Source organism: Ooceraea biroi, chromosome 12 (genome assembly GCF_003672135.1).
Source record: "Ooceraea biroi isolate clonal line C1 chromosome 12, Obir_v5.4, whole genome shotgun sequence".
NCBI lineage: Eukaryota > Metazoa > Arthropoda > Insecta > Hymenoptera > Formicidae > Ooceraea > Ooceraea biroi.
This window is the reverse complement of record NC_039517.1, coordinates 3216229-3238472: the sequence shown is the minus strand read 5'-3', so window position 1 is coordinate 3238472 and position 22244 is coordinate 3216229. Positions and strand designations below refer to the sequence as shown.

Below are 22244 nucleotides of genomic sequence, written 5' to 3'. Positions count from 1 at the left end.
TTACTTATCTCATATTCCTTTTCAATATTGGTTTATAACTTTGTAATAAAGCATTTCTAAGCAAACTCGATATAAGAATTTTTTCTTATTTCCACTAGTAGAATATGCTCCCGCAGTTTGTCGGTTAAAACCCGGGACACCCTGTATAGTCTGGCTTTCCGTAATAATTCGTTTTTACGTTTAGTGCATTTCGAAAGGGATAAGTATGCACATAACGATGCAGTTCCATAAATTTTTCTTGCGATTGTGCATTCGACGTACTGGTTAGTTATCCTGGCACGTACGTGCGAGGAAACGAATCCAGGACCTTGAAGAACAATGAGACCTTCCTCAAATTTCTCGCAGTTAAAACATTTTTCAAGGATCGATGTACACGTTGTACCGCACTTGGAAAGTGATCGTTAAGCCGTTCCAGTCTAACGTATTAACGCGTCCGTCTCGGGCGGCGCACCATTGGTGCTTGGCACAACCTCGATCGCTTCGCACGCGCGTTTATATTTTAATCGCGGTAGTTCCGAAACAATTTGTTATGTCAAGGCCGAAGGGCTTAACCCGGGGTGGCAATTACATCAGTCACGAAATCCGCAACAGCTGAATGGCTGCAACGCAGCGAAACGTGCACACAAAGCCGAAACTTTCCAACTTGAGAGCGGCGCCAAGTCGCTTTTCCCAACAGAATTTATGGTGCGCATCATCAGCGTCGATCGCGGGATAAAGGCGGTTCGACACGAGCCTACTTGCCAATTGAGCATGACTATCGCGTCGTTAAATCGCTCGTCCTTTCCTCCGCTCGATTTTCGCTCGACTTCATTTAACGAACGATGCTGATCGCGCTGCTGGAGATTCGCGAGAGCATCCAAGCGCGCCAAATTAATTTAGAGATCTTTTTCCATCCTTGTTAATTTTTCTTTTTTCTTTTCCTCGTCAATGGATCGTAACTAAAAGATCTCATCTACTTTCAGAAACTGACGACAGTGAGTGAGGATGACTGTAACAACGAACAGCTGACAGTATTGCGGGATCATCTGCTCAACCTAACTCGAACTGAATCTAATCTTCAGATTATAAAAGATCAAACCATAAACGAGTCCGCAATTGAGCAGAAAGCATCAGTCGTCGAAGTGATCCAGCTATGGCAGTGCGTGTTCCAGGACACCTTCCAGCAATACCATCAAATATTGACGCGACTGATCCACACGCAAGACGTGGTCGCCGCGCTCAATCTCTGGAAGGAGTACCTAAAGCACGTGAGGGACTTTCTGTTGAGAGGTATACCAAGTGACTACAAAAACTTGTCGGAGCAACGAAATCTCTGCGAGGTTTATCAGAAACTCTTGCCCGAGCAACAAAAACTCATATTAGCGATGCGGGAGAATGAAGACTGGGACCAATCAGTCACAGAGCAGTTCAACAGCCTGACGAATCTGCATAATGAGATGCTAATGAAGATATTGGAGCGGCAAATGATGGTGCGCAGCAGGATGACAGCTTGGGATAAATACAGGACAGATCAGAGGAATCTGCTGAAGTGGATACAGGAAATCGGAAGAGAAAAAAATCGCCTGCCGTTGCGATTCATCCACCTGAAGCAGCTAGACATGATCCAGCAAAAGATTCAGACTTTGCTAGATAAATTTCCAAGCGGCGAGGCTCAGAAAAACTTGCTTAAGGACCAGCAGAAGTTCTTGTTGACCAGTTGCGACGAAGCAGTGGCCATCACGATACGCAATGAGTATGGACTGATCGACAAAAGTATATCCAATGCGCACGCCTCTCTGAGTAACTGGAGAGATTCTATTCAAAAGACTCAAACGTTGTATAATGAACATCGTGAGAAAACAAAAATGATTACCGAGACCTTCAAGGAAATTGACGAGGGGCTGAGGGCGGGCTTCTATGCAAAACCAAGTCTAACCAAAACGAAAAAACAGTTGGATTCGCTCGAGCAGTGGAGAAACCGTCTGGCTGACATGCAAGGCGAGCTGGATGTTCTCAATAAGATTCTGGAAGATGAACTGCATCTGAGTCCGAGCGACACGAAAAACTTGAATGAACAAAAAATATTTCTGTCACAGCGACATAGCGATCTTAAACACCAACTGGCTCGATTAACGTGCCAGTACAAAGAACACTTCAATCTCTATAAACGATGGCAGAGCAAGTTAAAAGATCTATCATCATGGATAACAGATATGACAAATAAAATGAAAGAGGAGAGAGCTCTGGTTATGCAGAGAAAGAAAACGGTAAAACAAATGTACGAACTGGAATACGAACTCGAGATGAATATAAATCTGAAGCAGCGCGAATTCAACTGGCTGCAGAGCACTGGAAACAATTTGATAAAGATCGCCAACGAGAAAGAGACAATTCGGCTCCAGAAATCCTTAGATGAGATTAACAAGCAATGGAATTACCTAACAACCGGCGGAGAAGAGCGCGATGACAAATTGGACGAACTGACAGAAACTATGAAGACGTTGTTGAAGAAAATAAACGATACACTAGCTTCTTTGGTCGATGTCGAAACTAAATTGATGGCAAATGTCGTCCTCGAGAATATCACGCAAGTTAGTCTTGATAAATTAGAAGAAGATAACAAAACATTCCTAATTACAATCGACGAAAAAATCGTTACGATCAAAGAAGTGGTGAAGCAGTGCGAAAACTTTTTACAAGACTGTTACATGTGGAAAGCCTCCATCGATACGGATGCGATAGAGAGCGGTATGAATAATTTGCAGGGACGAATGGAAATGATGGAGAACAAATCTCAAGAGTGCAAGAATTACATCAGGACAGTTTCGAGGATACTGAGGGAGATAAGTAGGCTGACATGCGAGCACGAGCTATGGCTAACCAAAACAGACAACTCTCTCGAAATGGAAATAACCCTGATCAAAAAGAAAAACTCGGAAAAGGCATATAAAAGTATTAAATCGATTGCCAAAGACGTTGATGCGTACGAGAAAACTTTTGATCACTTCATACGGATGTTCAAGAAAGTGACCTGGACTAAATTGGATCCCGAGAGGTTCAAGTTATTGATGAGCGAACCACGAAAGACAATTGACAGATGGCTGACCCTCAAAGAAAAGGTTGCTTTGCTCAAGAAGAGTCTCCAACAGGAACATGAGAGCTATCAGGAATTTGTGTCCATACATAGTAGCGTGATAGTAAGTCTGGCACAGGTGGACGTCCGTGTGGCGAACTTACAGAATCCCAACATGAAGAAATCCGTAGAAAAAAAATGTGAGGAGCTGAGCCAAATCGAGAAGGAACTTCATTTTCAGATGGTCGCGATACAGACGGCGGACAAGCTCGCGAGGCGAATCGTAGAGAAAGGCATGTCTGACGACGCACACAAGATTCAGATATTGGTGAACGAATACAGACAACTATGGGAGAACATCACGACACGGATAAAGGAATTGAAAAAAGAACTAGGAATACAGGAGGAAGATGTACTAGTAAACGAGGTCGAAAAGGCGGTACAAGTGGAAACTCTCAAGTTTGAGCAAGACATTGCGGTTCAGGTGGACACTCTGACATCCGAGAGACTCGATATTCAAGACTCGCGGGATAAGGATTTGATTATATTTGATACTGTCATGGACGAATGCTATAGCTACCTGAAGAACCTGGATGATGCGGTAACAGCCAAATTAATCATCGATTCTACGCTTCCTCAAGCTATTGACAATCTCGTAAGATTTCTACCAGTTAATTCTACTATGCTACGATCGAGTTTAAAAAGACAGTCATGTACATACGTTTCAATTATTTTTATCGAATATTCTTATTTCTTTTTGTCGCGCAAAACCTAAAACTGTTGCGACTAATTATCGCGTTAAAATAACCGAACTAAGTCAAAAGAACTCGAGGTAGCAAAATTAAATATCTTTCTCTGCTGAACAATATTAAAAGCTAATATGTATGATGCAGGGTACATTGATCGCACTTTGCGAGAGTTCAATAGACAAGTTACGTCATTTTTGTGATAATCTGGTGGAAAATGGCAAATTGGATATGGAAGATGAGGAAGATGAAACGAAGAGTATACAGGTAACGCAATTAGAAGAACGATGCTACCCACTCCTTGAACTAGCAAAAGGACGTAAACAAAAAATGCAAGAAGTCAGGTAAAGTTTCCTTCGCGCTTACTTTATGTAAACTTTTGTGCAATCGTGTCGAAATCGCAATTTGGATAACAAGCGAATATTGCAGTAACAACAAGTTTCCTAAATATTTGATGCTATAATATTAAATTTGCTACTAATAAAATTTATGTCCATGTACATTATAACTTGTATAATAATTAAATGTATTTTCAAAACAAATGGACTACGTATCATCGAGAGATATTTCTTAACAGACTAAAACTTAAACATTTATTACATAAACAATCCTTAAATAGAGAAAAAGCTAGCAATCAAGCTGGAATCTGCAATTTTACAATTTCTATCTGATAATAATGGCAATCGTAATGTTTCTGTGCAGCAATGGTCCCGAAATGATCTGTCCACTATGTTCTCATCAGAATTGGGCTCAGTTAAACAGCGATCTTTGGCGTTTGAACAAATGGTTAGACTACGCCCAGGCCATACAGCACCAACAGATATCGCTTCCCAACGACATAGAGGAACTCGTAAATGTAATTAAGAAGCATAAAGCATTCATGGCGAAGCACGAAAGCCACAAGAGCCTCGCAGAGAAGATGAAAAAAATCAGCCCTCACTTTGCTCATCACTTGAACCTAAACGAGCTAATCGATAACATAAATCGCATAAAGGAGATGCAAGGATTTCTGACTCCAACGACCCACAGATGGAACGAGGTCTGTGCACTTGCCGACATATGGAAAGAAAAGTTGAAGTGTACTCTAAGCACAAATCAACAGTTTTACCATAGTATAGACGAGATCACGGATTGGCTCGACAACACCGAAGCCAGCTTTCGAATAAGCGAATCGTTCGCTGTGACTGCATCTACCAACACCCTGGAAGTGGAATACAATAAATTAAAGTAAGAAGTCGAGTTGCAACTGCTCGTAACTGGCGGATACGAGTTGTCTCGGTTGCCGAGCCGAGGATTACGGACAAGTGTATTTTAAATGTTCTTTTTTTTCTATGCTTTTTCAGGAATCTCCAACGAGAGCTAGACCATCAAGAGTCGCGCGTGACGTCGTTCCTAGAGTGTATGATATGCTTGGAGCAAGAGGTAGAAATAACAGTGCGGCTGCGCACGTTACAAGACAGAATGCGGACGCTGCAACGAGTCATCGGTATTCAAGTGCTGAAATTGGGAACCCTCCTCGGACACAATCCTATTGGTTCCGTCAACGCCTCGACTCTCCTGTCTCTCTCGCATGATGTAAGTTAGACTAATTCATATTAATTCTATCGAGTCCGATAAACGTGATAAACGCCCACGCGCAATGACCCGTAAGAGAGTCGCGTGCAACAATTCGCGAATATTACCGTCGAGCTCACATATATGGTTTTTAGAGATAGATTTTAAATTTTAATAAAATTTATTAAACTTTAAATATTATTATTTACAATTATTAAAAATTTACAAGTCAGTGAGAAGAATGAACAAAATTTGAATTCGAATTTTCGTTACCGTTTTTACGTATCACTATCAGATTTTCCGAACGGAACCGAGGTGATTAAAACTCAGCGAAAATTCCCGGAAGAATTATTCGTATTCGAATTAAACGTATTCTTGTTACATACTTTTATATATAATAATATACAGTGCTGGCAAAAAGTTCCGGAACGGTTAAAAATCTTGGAAAATAATGATTTAGTGGAAAAGTGTTTCAAACAAAAAGCATAGGGCTTAAAAAAATCTATTAGATGATATCTATTTGACCTTGGAAAGCCCGGTCATGGTCAACATAAAAATCTTAAATGGAAACCCCTATTTTTTATTACATATTCTTGTAGCTTAGCTCGAGAGCTTTTCGAAACGCTATAATAAATTTTTTCTCTTACGTATTTTTTGACTTATAAGGCTTGAAGGTTATACAGTACCGCCGGCATTAGAATTACTCAAGGTGTACCGCATGGAGGTTGCACGGTCGGATTTATACCTCTTTTGTGTGTGTGCGCGCGCGCGCGTGCGTGTATGAGTGTGCGTGTGTGCGCGCTACAAGAATATGTAATAAAAAATAGGAGTTTCCGTTTAAGATTTTTATGTTGACCATGACCGGGCTTTCCAAGGTCATACCAAGGTCAAATAGATATCATCATCTAATAGATTTTTTTAAGCCCTATGCTTTTTGTTCGAAACATTCTTCCACTAAATCATTATTTTCCAACATTTTTAACCGTTCCGGAACTTTTTGCCAGCACTGTATGTAATTTACTACACACTTTTATACAGGGTGGCCCATTTTAATTTATACAGTCGATTTTTTAAAAAACTAAAAGAGATACGAAAAAATGTTTCAGACAGACATGTCACGATTTCGAGGGGGACATAAGATGATACCATTGGTTTGACCTTGAATAGTCGTTTGAAGGTCACGCGAAGATCACCTTCAATTTCTTAAATTGAAAACCCAACTTTTTATTGCAGATTCTTATTCTCCATCGAAAAGTAAGTAACTTTTGTCTGAAACATTTTTCCGAAAAATGTCATCTTATGTCCTTAAAATGTCCTCAAAACTCATCTTGAAGATCATTTTAAGGACATAAGATGACATTTTTCGGAAAAATGTTTCAGACAAAAGTTATTTACTTTTCGATGGAGAATAAGAATCTGCAATAAAAAGTTGGGGTTTCAATTTAAGAAATTGAAGGTGATCTTCGCGTGACCTTCAAACGACTATTCAAGGTCAAACCAATGGTATCATCTTATGTCCCCCTCGAAATCGTTACATGTCTGTCTGAAACATTTTTTCGTATCTCTTTTAGTTTTTTAAAAAATCGACAGTATAAATTAAAATGGGCCACCCTGTATATAATACTGTATATGTAATTTTGTTACTACGTACACTTTTGCTTTTTACTTAAATGCAGACGCGTTCGTGCGTTTTTGCACGAATTTGCGTGCGGTAGCGTTCAAAATGTAAATAAATCGGTCTAATCACTCACCGCAGTCGTACCGCATCTGCCATCTAGCCAGTGCAATCCGAAATCCTCGAACGCCAATTTCAGATTGAATTCCGGTTCGCTCCAACTTCAAGAGGCTCTCGTTTGCACAGATAACCCGAACACTCGGAATATTCGCGAACATCGCGTTTAATCACGATCGCGCGTAGTAATTAATACGTTGTAATGATAACGGCGAACTTGTCAATCGTTCTGACCACTCGTTTCCACACCCGATCCATTATTGCCGGGCAAAAAGCACGAAAAACGACCGCACTTCACTCCGATTGTACTTTTCCGCGACGAGAACTGAATTCAACATGGCGGCGCATGCGCGTGTGACCCGAATGCTACTACGTACATCATTTAACATTTATAAATATGAAATACGTCTTGTAAATATAATTTATGATAATACACGTTAAGGCGATCCTGGAGTGGCTAGGGAACTAATCATACATCCAAATTTTCACATAAACTTATCTTTTTATTGATTGTATAGAATGAAAAATCCTTTTCCACGATTAAAGTAGAAACAATAACGCAGTGGTGGCCACTTGACTTAATGCCAAAAACGGAAAAAAGTTAAAAATTACAGTTTTGTTATCGGCTTCTATACAGGGTATTTCCTAAGTAAGTAGACAAACTTAAGGAGGATATTCCTTGGCTTATTTTAAGAAGAAAAGGTCATATAAACATATGTCCTAAACTGCTTTGTTTTCCAAAAAAAGTACATCGCTGTTTTCGTTCACTTTTCGTTTATTATAGAACAGTTTGTGTTATTGCAAATGAAACAAATGAAAACCAATAGTAACCAAAAAGAAAAATTATAACGAAAAAGAAAATAGTAACTAAAAAGAAAAATAATAACATCACAGTAACTGCTGAAAATGTCCACCTGCAGCCATGATACACGCCTCAACTCTCCTTTCCATTGATTAACGTACATGCTCAAAAATACCTGGAGTGTTACGTATTCTTTCACATCCATCTATTATGCGATTTCTGAGATCTGTTGAAATTTGTTGACTCGTACTGCAAAAGCACGCTATCCGAAAAGTGAACGAAAACAGTGATGTACTTTTTTTGGAAAACAAAGCAGTTTAGGACATATGTTTATATGACCTTTTCTTCTTAAAATAAGCCAAGGAATATCCTCCTTAAGTTTGTCTACTTACTTAGGAAACACCCTGTATATAGGCTATAGTCTCACCTCGTACAATAATTTGCTTAATGTAAAAGTTATGCACTTTGTACGTACAAAATACGAGTGACCACCACTCGGGATAGAATGAAGTATTATTAGGGTGCTTTTAAAAGTAAGTTTTGAAGCGTAGTAAAAAAGAAACGTTTCTGCAAAAATTTTGATGCATACGAGTATACCAGCATACAAAGCTAGTGAAAAAATAGTTCACTAGCAACTCCAGGATCGCCTTAAGGGGAAGCTGGAGTTGCTAGTGAACTATTTTTTCACTATAGCGATGGTAATTGCAGTTTCGAAAATTCTCTTTATTGCTTGTGCAGAATAAAAAATCCTTTTCCACAAATGAAGTATAGATAGAAAGAAAGTCCGCTCTGCAGGACTTTATATTCAAAATGGAAAAAAGTTAGAAAAGACAAATGCAAGTTTTTAACTTTTTTCCATTTTGAATATAAAGTCCTGTAGAGCGGACTTTCTTTCTATCTATACTTCATTTGTGGAAAAGGATTTTTTGTTCTGCACAAGCAATAAAGAGAATTTTCGAAACTGCAATTACCATCGCTATAGTGAAAAAATAGTTCACTAGCAACTCCAGCATCCCCTTAAAGCTTGAGATCTTAGACAGATTCTTCACGTAATTCGGAGAAAATCTCGCGATATTGGAAGATTTGATTTTCCGACGCGTCTTAAAACTTCGCCCTGGCGTCGATGCATTATATGCATTTTATAGCAATAATAATAATATTATTAATTAAGTTGGTGCTTTAATGTCGAAGAAATTGAGCCTTCATTTACTTACTTCTTCTCGAGAGAGGTTCGTCAGCTGCCTGGTAAATAGGGAGACAAAGTATGAGAAAATAATTCGAGTACCCTGATGATTGTTATGCTTATTAATTTGTTCGAGTAAGAGAGGCTCGATTCCTTCAGACGAAGCACCAGATTAATTTGTTCGAGTAAGAGAGGCTCGATTCCTTCAGACGAAGCACCAGGTTAATTTGCGCACCTGATAGTTTTCGTTTTTACGTTTTAAGTAAAGTATCGCCTGTGTGTCGCTCGATAGGACATCGCGATCTCTGCTTTTGTATCTACACAGATCATTGACATAGGAATATATGGACGGAGCCTTTTACGAGGGGAAGCTGATATTAGCGGTAAGGGGAGAGCACTGGCACTTCGTGTAACTTCGGCTGTTCGGGTATGTTCGGTTCCGCTAGTGATATATATATATATATATATATATGTACGATGAGTTATTGTGTTGTGTCGGAATGTAGCAATCGCATTAATGCAAAAAGGAAAAAAGAAAAATTGGCAATAACGTATGAAAGAAAATAATGGTCCGAAAATTTCTTTTCATCTGTAAGTAAAACATACAATTGTAGGTTATACATAATGCCGGTAAAACGTTTCAGATATTGTTATGTGTTTATTATTATTTAAATTTATTATTATTGTGTTAAGAAAGAATTTTGACTTGTTTATTATTATATTCATATGAACAATTGTTCGATATATATATATATATATATCGAACAATTGTTCATATGAATATAATATATATATATATATATATATATACATATATATACAGGGTGTTTCCTAAGTAAGTAGACAAACAGTTTAGGACATATGTTTATATGACCTTTTCTTCTTAAAATAAGCCAAGGAATATCCTCCTTAAGTTTGTCTACTTACTTAGGAAACACCCTGTATATATATATATATATATAGTCAAATCGTATATATTAATATTAAATATATGAATTATAATAACAACTATAAATGAAAAACTGTTATCGAACAATTATTCATATGAATATAATAATAAACACATAACAATATCTGAAACGTTTTACCGGCATTGTGTATAACCTACAATTGTATGTATTTTACTTACAGATGAAAAGAAATTTTCGGACCATTATTTTCTTTCATACGTTATTGCCAATTTTTCTTTTTTCCTTTTTGCATTAATGCGATTGCTACATTCCGACACAACACAATAACTCATCGTACATGTAATTTCAGTATCATAACTTTACAAAACTTTATCAAGTATCATTCGGGCAATGTCGAGAACAGCCGAACTCGCCCGATTTGCCAGCAGTCTCCCCTTACCGCAAATCTCATAACCCCCCTTGTCTAAGTTCGTAGCATAGGCTTCGTCCATATATTCCTATGTCAATGACACAGATGTTCAGCGTATATAATCGTAGATGATTGCACGACTTAATTAGCAGAATCACACGCTGCTGAAGCGAAGCCGTTGAAAGCTCCGGAGCGCGAAGCTCTTCTCTTATCGACATTTCGGCGAGAGAACTAGATCTAGTAAATCGATCGTTTCACTTTTGATCCATCCGGAGAGATGGCGTTTCCGCACGTAAATTAATTAGTAGCTCAGTCACTTGCACAGTATCTTATTGTTTGTGTTTTCTGTTTTGTTCAATTGTAGCTGCTCGGCGAATCTGGCTCTGATCAGTCCTCCTCCAGTCTGTCTAGCGCACAGTCAAGCAATGGCACGAAGTACGTTGTTTCCTCTTTCCTCTCTTTCATTCTTACAATATCCGCAAGTTGTGAGCTTTATTTATCAGAACATGATGTAACCAATGCCAAGAACCACTATTATTATTATTATAATTATTATATATAATCTATTAATTTATAATTTATAATTAGTAGTAATAATCATTTGCAGACTGTCAGCAAAGGTCCCGATTGTTCTGATCAGCAAAGCTCCAAGTTGTTCACGATGAACTTGTTGCGCGAGATGTTGATCCAAACTTGACCTCCCAGACTCAACTAAATCATATCAAAAATCTGTTTCAGTTCGATTCAATCTGGTGACGAAGATCAAACGATATTCGGTCGTGGATTTCGCTACGTCACGAGAGCCTGGAAATTTAGTCTTCCGATACAGGTGGTGGTGTTCCTGGCGATTGTCGTCACGACGATGATGCCGGTCTCGGAAGAAGACTACAACTGCATGTTCACTAACAATCTCGCTAGTAACTTCGCGCCGAATACCTTCTTCCCGAACGGCCCTCCACCAGTGTAACAGCACAGCGGAGCATGCGCTTGTGTTTTACCGTGCTGCGGTGGATTGTCATCCATGCGAAATATTGACCGGGCTGGAGCTGTAAATCAGATACCTTGGGTCTGCACTTTTGAAAGAAGATCGATGAGGAATACCGTCGAATCATCAGCTCACCTTGCTAATGTTTCCGTGGCCGATTGTAGTATAGTCGCAATTGAGGCGCGAACCGTCACAGAGGAATCTTTATACTTAAATAGTAGTTTTACACATGACGAATTTGTAAATTATGTAATGGACCAAGCGGTGTGACTGAGAGAGAGTGAACATGTAGTCGGCGGGAATGCAAGCTTCAATTTATTTGTACACGTGGAAAATCGTATTCCCATTTGTACGTGAGAAAAGAATCGATTGAATTTACAAGGCGGATGAGCCTTGCGGCCCATATCGATTAAACAAATATCATATTCATTGAACAAATCGCATAATTATCCCACGTTATGCATTTCTATCAGTCAGATTATTGTAATAATAGCCAATGCTATTATTATTATATATATAATCTACCAGTGGTATAATAATTAGGAATTATAATGCCAATAATTATGTAATTTGTTCAAGAATGTAATGTTTGCTTTAAAAAGTAATTCCAAACTCATTTAAGCTTTGTTAATCATAACTGTGTCTCTTCTCAGTGTACTTTGCTGGTCAGCTGGTGCAATACTATACTCTTGCCGCGCGTACATACACGGGCGACTGTTTCTCACGTTGCGTAATAAACTTGTTGCAATCTCGACCAAATATTCGTTGTAAAAGCTAAATCGGCTGACGATCGTTCGAATGTGAACCGGATTATGTACTTTATAGTCAAACGACACGTAAACTACGATTAGGACGTGACACGACACCATGTTACATCGCGCTTTGCGTGATAATCGCTTCTTCTCTTGTACAAAGGATTCATTTTCACCTCCGTGCGTGAAGTCTGATGTTGCGCGGGCTGTGTAACGACAGGCAGAAGGAGAAGACTAACGAACGCGCCTTCGAAATATCTAATAGTATGTACATGTATATGCGTTAAATCCCGTGTTAACGCGTTCCTACGAATGCAGACACTCGTGATAGAGGATCGATATAAGAAAGAACTTGCCTAACTTTATTTTTTATACATTATGTTTATAACGAAACGTCGCGTGCATCGAATTAATTTCGGGGAGCGGAACGTCCGGCTCTCTTCCCGTCTCTTTCTGTCCCACTTTCTCCATTTGATTAATGTAATATTGATACTTAATGGTGCTAATTCAGCGCGCAATGTCTTGTACGAAAAAAAATTTTAAAGAAGCATCGATCTGTTGCATAAATGTATGAATAAAACGAAAATGTTACAATTGTGGTGTGATCTGTTGATGTTAAGTATAATTAATTAATTAATAACTTAATTGGTATAATGAATAATGCACAGAATATGCGTGCGAAATTAATTCACTGTATAAAAAACTCGTTTTGTCATTTGTGTTATTTATGCTTTCTAATTGATCGGTTTTCTGCTTATTGCACACTGCGCTTCTATTATGTATTTTTATAAAGCGAGAGTTTAAAAGAGAAACATATATTTATCGATATAATATTATACATTACAAGTATTCGTCTTTAGCTTATGCCTCCACGTCCATGTCACAATTTCCTCAAACAATTCATCTATTGCATTAAAATAGCATTATATAAATCGGGCAATTCTTTTAACCACTTCCTTATGATCACACTTTGTGCACAAAACTATTCATTTCTCAATGTACACTTACATTAATTATCAAGCCGCAAATTATATAAAGACTGTACAATTTCGTTTACCATTCTATGCTTGAAAAATATACAAGATGCTATACCTAATAAAAGAGATGACTTGTTTCTGGAATAATGAATTTTTGCACCGTGATAAAATCGAAATTGCCGTTAATTAATCTGACTCTTCAGCGTCGTCAATTGCTCGGAATACTCGAGGTACAGCCTTTGCCAGCGAAGATGGCCACCGACTACAGCTAATACGTCGCCAAGAAGTTTGTGTTTCTTCATTCCCTACAGATGCGAAACGCAACATGGGTCAAAATTAGAAGATTTAAGGTAAATCAATTTGAAATTAGAAATGCACAGGTAATATTACCAGGATGACCGGGTCCCATACGCTTTTCGAAGCTGATGTGTGGCTTGGACCCAACAGATCGTCCAAAATCAATCTCAGACGTTTCTCCAACCCATCTGGAAGGATTTGCAAGCGTGACTCACAAAAATAAGTATTTTTTAATTTAAGCAAAATGTAAATGTTATTTTGGATGATTTATACTTTTATCATATTTCTGCGTGCTTCTTTTTATCTTTTGTGGAACATTCTAATAACTATAACTTTCAGCTTTTTTTCATGTACGAACAGAAACACAAGGATTCTGTAGTCAGTGTTCTTTTAGTTGCTCTCTGATTGCATTTATAAAAAGCAAATGCACGAGGAAATTTGTCTATAATGTCGCCTATATAATATATAGTATAAGTGCACGCGAAGTAAATGCGTGCGACGCGCGCGATCGCGTAACGTACCTTGCGTTAACAAGAACGATACTAGAGCCATGAGCCAGTGAACGTATTCCTGCGCGCTTCCCAACGCTTTAGACGCGAGTAACTGTTGCTCCAAATAGGAAACCACACTTGGCGCGCTATGCGGTAGCCGCGGATTTGGCAAGGCGTTTCCCGCAGTTCTGAGTAATCCCTCTTGCAGCGACGACAGAGGCCCTCTCGGAGCTCTATTTCCAGACGTGCTCATTATGTTGAAAGACGACCATCGCCACACGGGATCATGGCTGTCGCCAATTAACAGCCACGTTCCTGCACAGAAGATTAATCATCTTTAATCAACATGATTTAATCATTATGCTACGCAGGTGCCAAAAAAAAACAGTCAACTTTTCGTACCCATATCCTTATGGTATATGTATGCGCGCGCGTTGGTAAATGCGACGTGAGGCATCCCGTTGTACAGAGTGCACGATAACAGAGACGTTCCAGGCGCTGCTAAATGCGCGGCGGAAGTCGAGACGATCATCCTGCACGTATTTCCTATCTCCCACACGCGAACCGCACCGCAGCTCGATATCACCATGACCTACGGAACGATCTCGTCGTTAAAGTCCAACAACAAATATTGAAACAATTTCACTTCTAGCGTCGAATCGAACGCGAAGCAAATTACCGCGTTTCCAACGGCGTGAACCTTGGCCAACGGTGCCGGCGGCGCCAACGGCGGTGCCGGCCGGCACCCTTTCGCGGGATGGAACGTGTGAAGGCTCCCGTCCTCCAAGCCCAGAGCTATAACAGCTGGCGACGCTGCCAACGCCACGGCGTTGTAGCCCAAGTAAAGGTCCCACGTTGGCTCGGAGTCCGTGCCTTTGAACACTTGCAGATGCGCGAAGCCCTGACTGTTGGTCACCGTCACGGCGTAATGGCCCGCCTGCTGGGACAACGAGCTGGATGGCTTGAGCGGAGGCAGCAGCATCTGACCGCTGCTTCTGTCGGACACGAACTTAGGCTTCTTCGCCAGCGTGGAATGGTGTACCCTCGGTGTCGCCTGCTCTCTGCGTTTCAGTGTCAGGGAGGATCCCGGTGCGTCAGCGGTCGTTGATTTCACAGACGAGGTAACATTGGGCGCGACCACGTCGTTGCGCTTCTCGATCACGATCGAGCTCTTCGTCTGCACTTTGCTCGTGAACGTTGGCGTCCCGCTGATATTCGTGTCCCTAAATAAACGCAAACACGTTAGAGATTGCAAACTCAAACTCGATTGATACATCGACTTACGTCGTGTCCGCTGGCGGCGGAATGAACATGGGCGTAATTCTCCGTTTACCGTCCGAGGTTCTCGTTTCGATCTGCTTATTGATGGGTCCTTTCACCGGGGTGGTAGTCGTGTTGGTGGTTGGCGGGACGATCGGGACAGAAGACGTTTGCAAGGACTGATTTGGTGCCGGTGGTTTCAAATTAAGAAGCTCTGGTGCCTCCATCACCATGCAGCCCCCTTGGACCAATGGCTTGCCGTACAACCGTTCATGAAGACTACTCTGTGAATAAAACGACAAGAAAATAATAGGAAAATCGTAGAGTACGCTAAATTATTAAAAGCCGCATCGGTAATTACTTGTTCAGCAGGATCAAGAGGCTGTCCCAGCTCCTGCTGGGTAAATTCTACGAATACGGCCGTCCCGTCCCACGAACATGCGGCAAGTCGAAGGCCACTTGGCGACCAACTAGCATCCAGCACCGAGTGCGTGAATAACTCGTGTATTACGACTAACGGTCTTTTCAGCGATGTCAGCCATACGGATAGAGAACGATCACGCGAGCCTATGGCGACACAGCAATACTGTTGCGGTTTAGAGGAACCTGGTTGCTTCTTTTGCAGAATATTGCCATTAAATCTCTGCGAAAGAAGAAAATAAGTAACGTTATACGCATATACAAATCTTTATCTCTCGAAGCGAGCGCGTTTTCCATACATACGACGCAAGTTACTGCTTTCCTATGTCCGACAAAGTCTTTATCCTGCGTCCAACCATCCCTTTCTATTATTTGCGCCGTGGGTCCGCCGCCATTCATGGCATGGGCGGATACGAGATATTGACCGTCAGGACTCCACGAGAGCCTCAGGACGTGAGTCGTTCCGCCACATTCGTCAAACGGTTCCGATATCAAGGCCGCTTCCGTCCAATCGGTAGTGCGCCATACCCTTAACGTCTTATCATCGGACTGGGACGCTAGATACTTGCCCACGGGATCCCAAGTGATACCCTTCACGAAGCCTGTGTGACCCTTTAACACAGCGACTACCGCGGGAAACTTTGAAGCATCCCAAACTATCACACTGTTGTCCACCGAAGCTGAAGCCAACCACGGACTGTGCGGCGCCCATGCGAGGTCAAGTACGTCAGCTTCGTGCGAGCGTAATGTCGCGATGCACCTCCAGGTCTCTACGCTGGCTTTTCCACCAAAAATAGAACTCCCTCCTGCTCCGGACAACCTCCAGATCATAATGAGCTTGTCCACACCGCCCGATGCTAGTAAACCAGCGTTACTCCACCTTACGCAATTTACACACGCTACAAATAGAAAAAGAGAACGTAGAAATACGTAACCACATGCGTATACAAATAAGTTCTTAATATGGGAAGATAAATTTTATCTTTTTTTATAAATCTTAATATAGGAAGATAAATCTTTACCCAAATGATTATCTAACTGGCAGAGCACTTTTGGAACATTAGGATCCAACTCAGCAGCCTCACTGACTACAGGTTCCATGTTCCATATAACAACTCTTCCTGAATCACCACCTAGTAGCGAATACAGTGATTAAAGATACAAGTTTTAAGCGTCATCTTTGCTCAGTAAAAGTTAGAAACATTTTAAGTTCGTCTGTTAGCTTTGTTAACAAACAAAGATAAAACGTAATTAATATTAGAAAACTAAATAAATACATGTGCATACCTTGACCACCAGTGGCAAATCTTTTGCCGTCAGGATGTATGTCAATAGAGAATATTGGATACCCTGAGGAAAGAAACATTAAAGCGTCGAATCTTTTGTACGGATTACAACAATTTAGAGTGTAAATCACATGGAAAATCTCACACAAACCATCGTGAGTAACCCAATTTGGTTTGACTAACTTCATCGTTTCGTCCGAAGGAACAGATAATTGTCGCACGATCTAATAAATAAATCTAAAATCTTGTTGCATCTTCAATATTCACTTCTCACAAAGAACATAGCAATTTAAAAGTTTTACATAAAACATAACCTTATTCATATCCGTACACAAATTAAATGGCAGTGACAAACGGTGACAGGAAGAAGCAACCGGGATTTAGGGATTTTTGTGGATCTATTCAAGATTTATGATGACTTGCAGCGCCCTCAAATCGAATTGGCCGAACTTTGTTTCGTACCTGTTTTACCAGTCGGTAAAGTTTTCACGCAGGTCCAATCAGCATCGCGACTTATGGATTTGAACTCAGACCCGCAGGTTTCAAGTACAGATTTAATCTATTTTATTAATATTATTTCGCTCTAGCATGTAGCTAAATGTTCTAGCGAAGGTATATATTATTTTTACACCTATACGTGCACACACGTATAAAATATTACTGCTAAAGAAGGTTATCGCATGGAACGGTCTGAAATAACGAAAGCAATTTTCTGAATTCGAGAAACAGGTATTCCATATTTTACAGACCACGAAATAACATATCGTACGTTTAAACAAATTTTCCTTAAAAAGATACTGCGATGAAGTAAAACAATGTTAAATATATCGGAATAACGCGGCGTAGGCATAAGCAGAAAGAAGCCTCGTATAGTCGCAAACAAATGTATACATATAATATCCATAGTCTCATATGTTTTGGAAAAAAGCTCGGTAGGGAAAGTTGTAAAAGTCGCATTGTCAGTGCGAACAAAAGAATGAGAAAGTGTCCGCTTTTATAATGGACTGTACGGTCGCGCCATGCGTGCGGCATGCCAACTGCAATGGAAATTTCCATTGAAAGCACAGTCGGTCGCCGTCTGTAGATAGCCTGGTAGAAAAGACGCCTCGTAGATGCCGCGCTGGCTTCCTCTCCCCCCCCCTCTCTCTCTCTCTATCTATCTATCTATCTCGCCCTCTCTCTTTCCCGTTTTCGTTCACTCATAAAATACCGAAACATATAGTTGCGAAACGAAAACTAGAAAACTAAGAAGCCACCAGTTTCACAATGATTCATGATAATGGAAAGTTACAACGACACTTATCGACCGCTTCTTAGTTTGCTTAACTTACCTCATTCCTGAATCGGCGGAAATACAAGATAAAATTCCTTTTACATTCTTCACCGTCAGATTCTGTAACGCTGGCTTCCGCGTAGCGTTAATTTTTATTTTTCGCTACGCATCGTCACGATGCGAGTGCTATGACAATGCGAATATTAATATTCGCGAAGCTATGTACAAGAGGCATCTTCTTCACAAGAGCAATGCAAAGTTGCTGAAAAGATATGTCTTATGGCGTGACCGAAAAATATTTCAGTGCGCAACAAAGTTTGTCCCACATCCTTATTCATTTAAAATTTGCATACATTATAAGTCACGACAATGAAATCTGATAAAAATTCATATTTTCTAATAAAAAAACATTCCGTTTTTCCTTTGCGCAATTGAGAATGATAATTTGGAATGATATTTACATTATTACGTAAGAGTAGTGAATCTACACGCATCACACGTGCAGCTGAACAGAAATGAAGTAGTCGAAACAGGAATAAACCTGTACTTTCTTTTCACTGCGTATCGTTTAAAGAATTTACACAGAACAGGGAAAATGAAGAAAGAACGCAAAATATTCTTAAACCGAGTCCTTCGTTCTCTTCAACATGCACATTTCTCCGTTGAAAATTTCCACAGAATAAGTTAATTAATATTTGATAAATAAAAGCATATTAGAGGAATACTTTTGATACAGATTGTACTTTAAGGGGTTTGAGGGGGTCCCGTGTGGTCTGGTTTCTTTGCGGTATGAGACTTAAGGGGTCTCGCGTCCGCTCTTGAACAGCATTAGACACGTTTTCGTCAAATTTGTTTACATACTTGCGCATGTGTACTTAAGCATTAGCGGCGGCTGCATAATTAATATGCCCCTCGGGAAAAAAGTTTCGTGCAGTAAAAATACATGAAATTCATATTGCATTTGCATTGCAAAATTCCTGATTAACGCAAGCACGTGCATTATGATTATTTCAGCTCATCGCAACGGGTTTGAATAAAGTTCGTCAACGAAAGCGTGCACCTTGCTTTTCTTATTACATATTATATTATTTAAAAAAAAAGAATCAAGTCTGCTGCACCACTGGCACAATATTTTCCTAGGAACCTAAAACTTGGCTGTAACGAGAGATCTTGCGGCACGTCGATTTCTAATGTGTGCCGCATGTGAGGCTCACATTTCCAAACCGAATACTTCACATATGCTACGAAACTTATATTATACTCGAAACGTGAGGACGAAAAAGCGTCGGTGATTTTACAACACACTTATCAATCGCGATGCGACAATACACACAATATAGTTCTCGGATAATTGAGAAGAGAATAGAAAAGTGACAATATTTGCCCATGCTTACGACAACGTGTTTCATGACAATGCTTTTTTTCTGCAACAGGTATTGGCAAGGACTATGATCTATGATGACCTATACATTCTAGCATTCACAATCTATTTAGAGTCTATGGAATTTTGAAAACAGGACCATTTGTCATATTTCCGGTTTTAGCTTCTTCGAGTGTCTTACCTTGGTATTTCTTTCGGAGCGTGCAAGATCGCAGATTATTATTTACCTTTTTTTATTATCTCGAGGATGTCGAGTGTCGCCGCTTCATCCAACGAACTGAAATGCTTTTGCCATCTTCAAAAAGTTGCAATTCACATCTTTTCATACGAATTTCAACTTGATTGTCTGTTTGCTACGTCATCTTGCATTGCGTTTCCGTCGTAAAATCATAATTTTAATTTGCTGTTGTATATTATTGCACAAGATGTTACAACATATGGTATGAAATATTGCAAAGAACATTTGCGATGAAGTTCACTAGACTTCACGCTACCCTTATCAAGTTTATGGAACAGTATGCGTGCAATTGTTTTCAAGCGTATCGCCATTCAAATCTAAATCAAGTTGCGGTTCCATCGGCGTTATCAAAAAAAAACAACGTATATCAGATTATCTCAGACCACCATGTGAAAGCTTGCGAATTTTAATAGCATTAAATACGCGTTTGCAAAATACAGTTTAGCTGAAAACTTGTTCTCAAAATTATGCATTTATTTTCTTCGCGGGCCTCTGACGTCATGATTCGATAATATATATAATTGCGGCATGTAGTCCTTAGTGCGACGCAAAATTGCACGAGGTTCCGACGGGCGGCGAGTTTCGTATTACCTGCGATATCAGATGCATAGCAAAATCGCAAACCCAATATTGAGTTACCAGCATGAAAATCGCTTAGGTATAGCTTTTTTTACCACATCATTATAGATCTGCAGAAGAACCGCACGCGCCCAAACCTCATTACTTTCGTACTTGGGGATGGCAACATGATTTTTCAGTAGGAAAATGTAAACGTTTCATTGCGCAAAAATCAAATCGCTAAATATTTATTCTCATTAATGCAGATACAGTTCTATTTCTATTACTTCAATATTGACTAAAAGTTAATTTAACGTAACATGAACGAAGATCAATTTAACATTGAAATAAATTCTTCAAATTTGCTGTTTTTCTTTAAAAAATCTCAATTTTAATTTTTCCAAATTTATTAATAATTCTAATGACACGCTAAATAACTTTTTAACTACATAAAGAATTACAAAGCAAAACATCATGTACTATCATATAGGCATTCCGCCTATCTCTTCTAATCCTTTAGCCCCCCCCTCCCCCCCCCCAATATTCCATATCAGTTGAATGATTCATTTTTGAAAAATAACGCGCCTGTCGATGAATCTAGTAAATTATGCAGCATTTCTAATAAATGCACATTACCAGGAAAAGTTACTATTGGGTTGGCCAAAAAGTAATTGCGTTTTTTTTTATATAAATAAAAGGCGAATTTTTCATGGGAAACAAAAACTTTATTAAACAATATATTGTCCATTTTGTTTGATTATCTTTTGCCATTTTTCAGGCAACTTCATGATTCCGCGCTCAAAAAAGTTCTTATCTTTTTCAGCAAAAAACAATTCCAAGAACGATTTCATATCCTTATCAGCAGTAAAGGTTTTACCATTCAAGGCGTTTTGCAAAGAACGAAACAAATGGTAATCTGATGGTGCCAGGTCTGGCGAATATGGTGGATGTGGTAACATCATGGTAACACATCCCATCCAAGCTGCAACAATTTTTCACGAGTGACCAAACTTGTACGTGGTCTAGCGTTATCATGGTGAAACACAACACCTTTGCGATTCACCAATTCTCGACGTTTCTGTTTGATGGCATCATTTCATTTATCCAGTTGACGACAGTATACGTCTGAATTAATGGTTTGATTCCTTGCAAGCAGCTCAAAATACACAATATCTTTAAAGTCTCACCAGACTGACAGCATAATCTTTCTTTGGTGAATATCTGCTTTTCAAGTGCTCTGAGCAGGTTCATCACGCTTGCTCCACGATCTTTTTCGTTTGACGTTGTTGTAGACGATCCATTTTTCGTCGCCTGTTATCATACGTTTCAAAAATCGATCATTTTCCTCACGTTTCAAAAGAGAATCGCAGATGTCAATACGCTCAGTGAGATGAATTTCTTTGAGCTCACGTGCTACCCAAATATCGAGCTTACTAATGTATCCAAGTCGTTTTAAATGGTTTTCAACACTCGATTTCGATATGTTAAGATTCTCAGCAATCTCTCGTGTCGTTAAACGCCGATTCGAATCGATCAGTGCCTTTATTTTGTCATCATCAATTTCGATTGGCCTTCCTGAGCGTGGTGCATCTTTCACATTAAAATCTGCAGATCGAAATTTAGTAAACGAATTTTGACACTGCCGCAGTTTTAAAGCATCTTCGCCATATACATCAGATAACTTTTTATGAGCTTGCACAGCGTTTTTCCCTTTTCGGAAGTAATAAAACAAAATATGAGGAAAATGTTCTTTTTGATTTTCCATTTTGAAATCGACGGCAAAGAAACAATTGTTAACGAGATCGTGTACTTTCTTTTTCTAAAACAAGCTTGAACCGTGAGTTGTTAACCTACATAATGAATTTGCGGTTTAGAATGAAGTTAGTTACATTTCAAGACATGTATGTCCATCTGTTGGAAAAAAAACGCAATTACTT

At 39.5% G+C, this 22244-nt stretch overlaps 2 protein-coding genes across 9 annotated transcripts in view; one reads left to right on the top strand and one right to left on the bottom strand.

Annotated features, from left to right (window-relative positions):
* Positions 1 to 12718, top strand: part of LOC105280521 (nesprin-1) — a 92841-nt gene extending 80123 nt beyond the window's left edge. For 7 of the 8 annotated variants that reach the window (XM_026974430.1, XM_026974429.1, XM_026974433.1 and 4 more), the window contains 6 exons: positions 963 to 3707; positions 3946 to 4142; positions 4501 to 5025; positions 5142 to 5373; positions 10754 to 10824; positions 11128 to 12718. In XM_026974430.1, the coding sequence (XP_026830231.1) occupies positions 963 to 3707; positions 3946 to 4142; positions 4501 to 5025; positions 5142 to 5373; positions 10754 to 10824; positions 11128 to 11356 (3999 nt within the window). In that variant the 3' untranslated portion in view covers positions 11357 to 12718. The remainder of the gene's footprint in view (positions 1 to 962; positions 3708 to 3945; positions 4143 to 4500; positions 5026 to 5141; positions 5374 to 10753; positions 10825 to 11127) is intronic. The other variant, XM_026974435.1, reaches the window with a different exon arrangement.
* Positions 12719 to 12929: 211 nt separating this feature from the next.
* On the bottom strand, positions 12930 to 17256 carry LOC105280522 (protein HIRA homolog). Its single transcript, XM_011341129.3, has 11 exons — positions 17009 to 17256; positions 16859 to 16921; positions 16594 to 16704; positions 15875 to 16470; positions 15513 to 15794; positions 15176 to 15435; positions 14571 to 15114; positions 14294 to 14483; positions 13922 to 14206; positions 13494 to 13588; positions 12930 to 13408 (listed from the first exon to the last, which is right to left on the bottom strand). Exons 1-11 carry the CDS (start codon positions 17043 to 17045, stop codon positions 13286 to 13288), a joined length of 2586 nt encoding a protein of 861 aa, XP_011339431.1. The 5' UTR covers positions 17046 to 17256; the 3' UTR covers positions 12930 to 13285.
* Positions 17257 to 22244: the final 4988 nt, after the last annotated feature.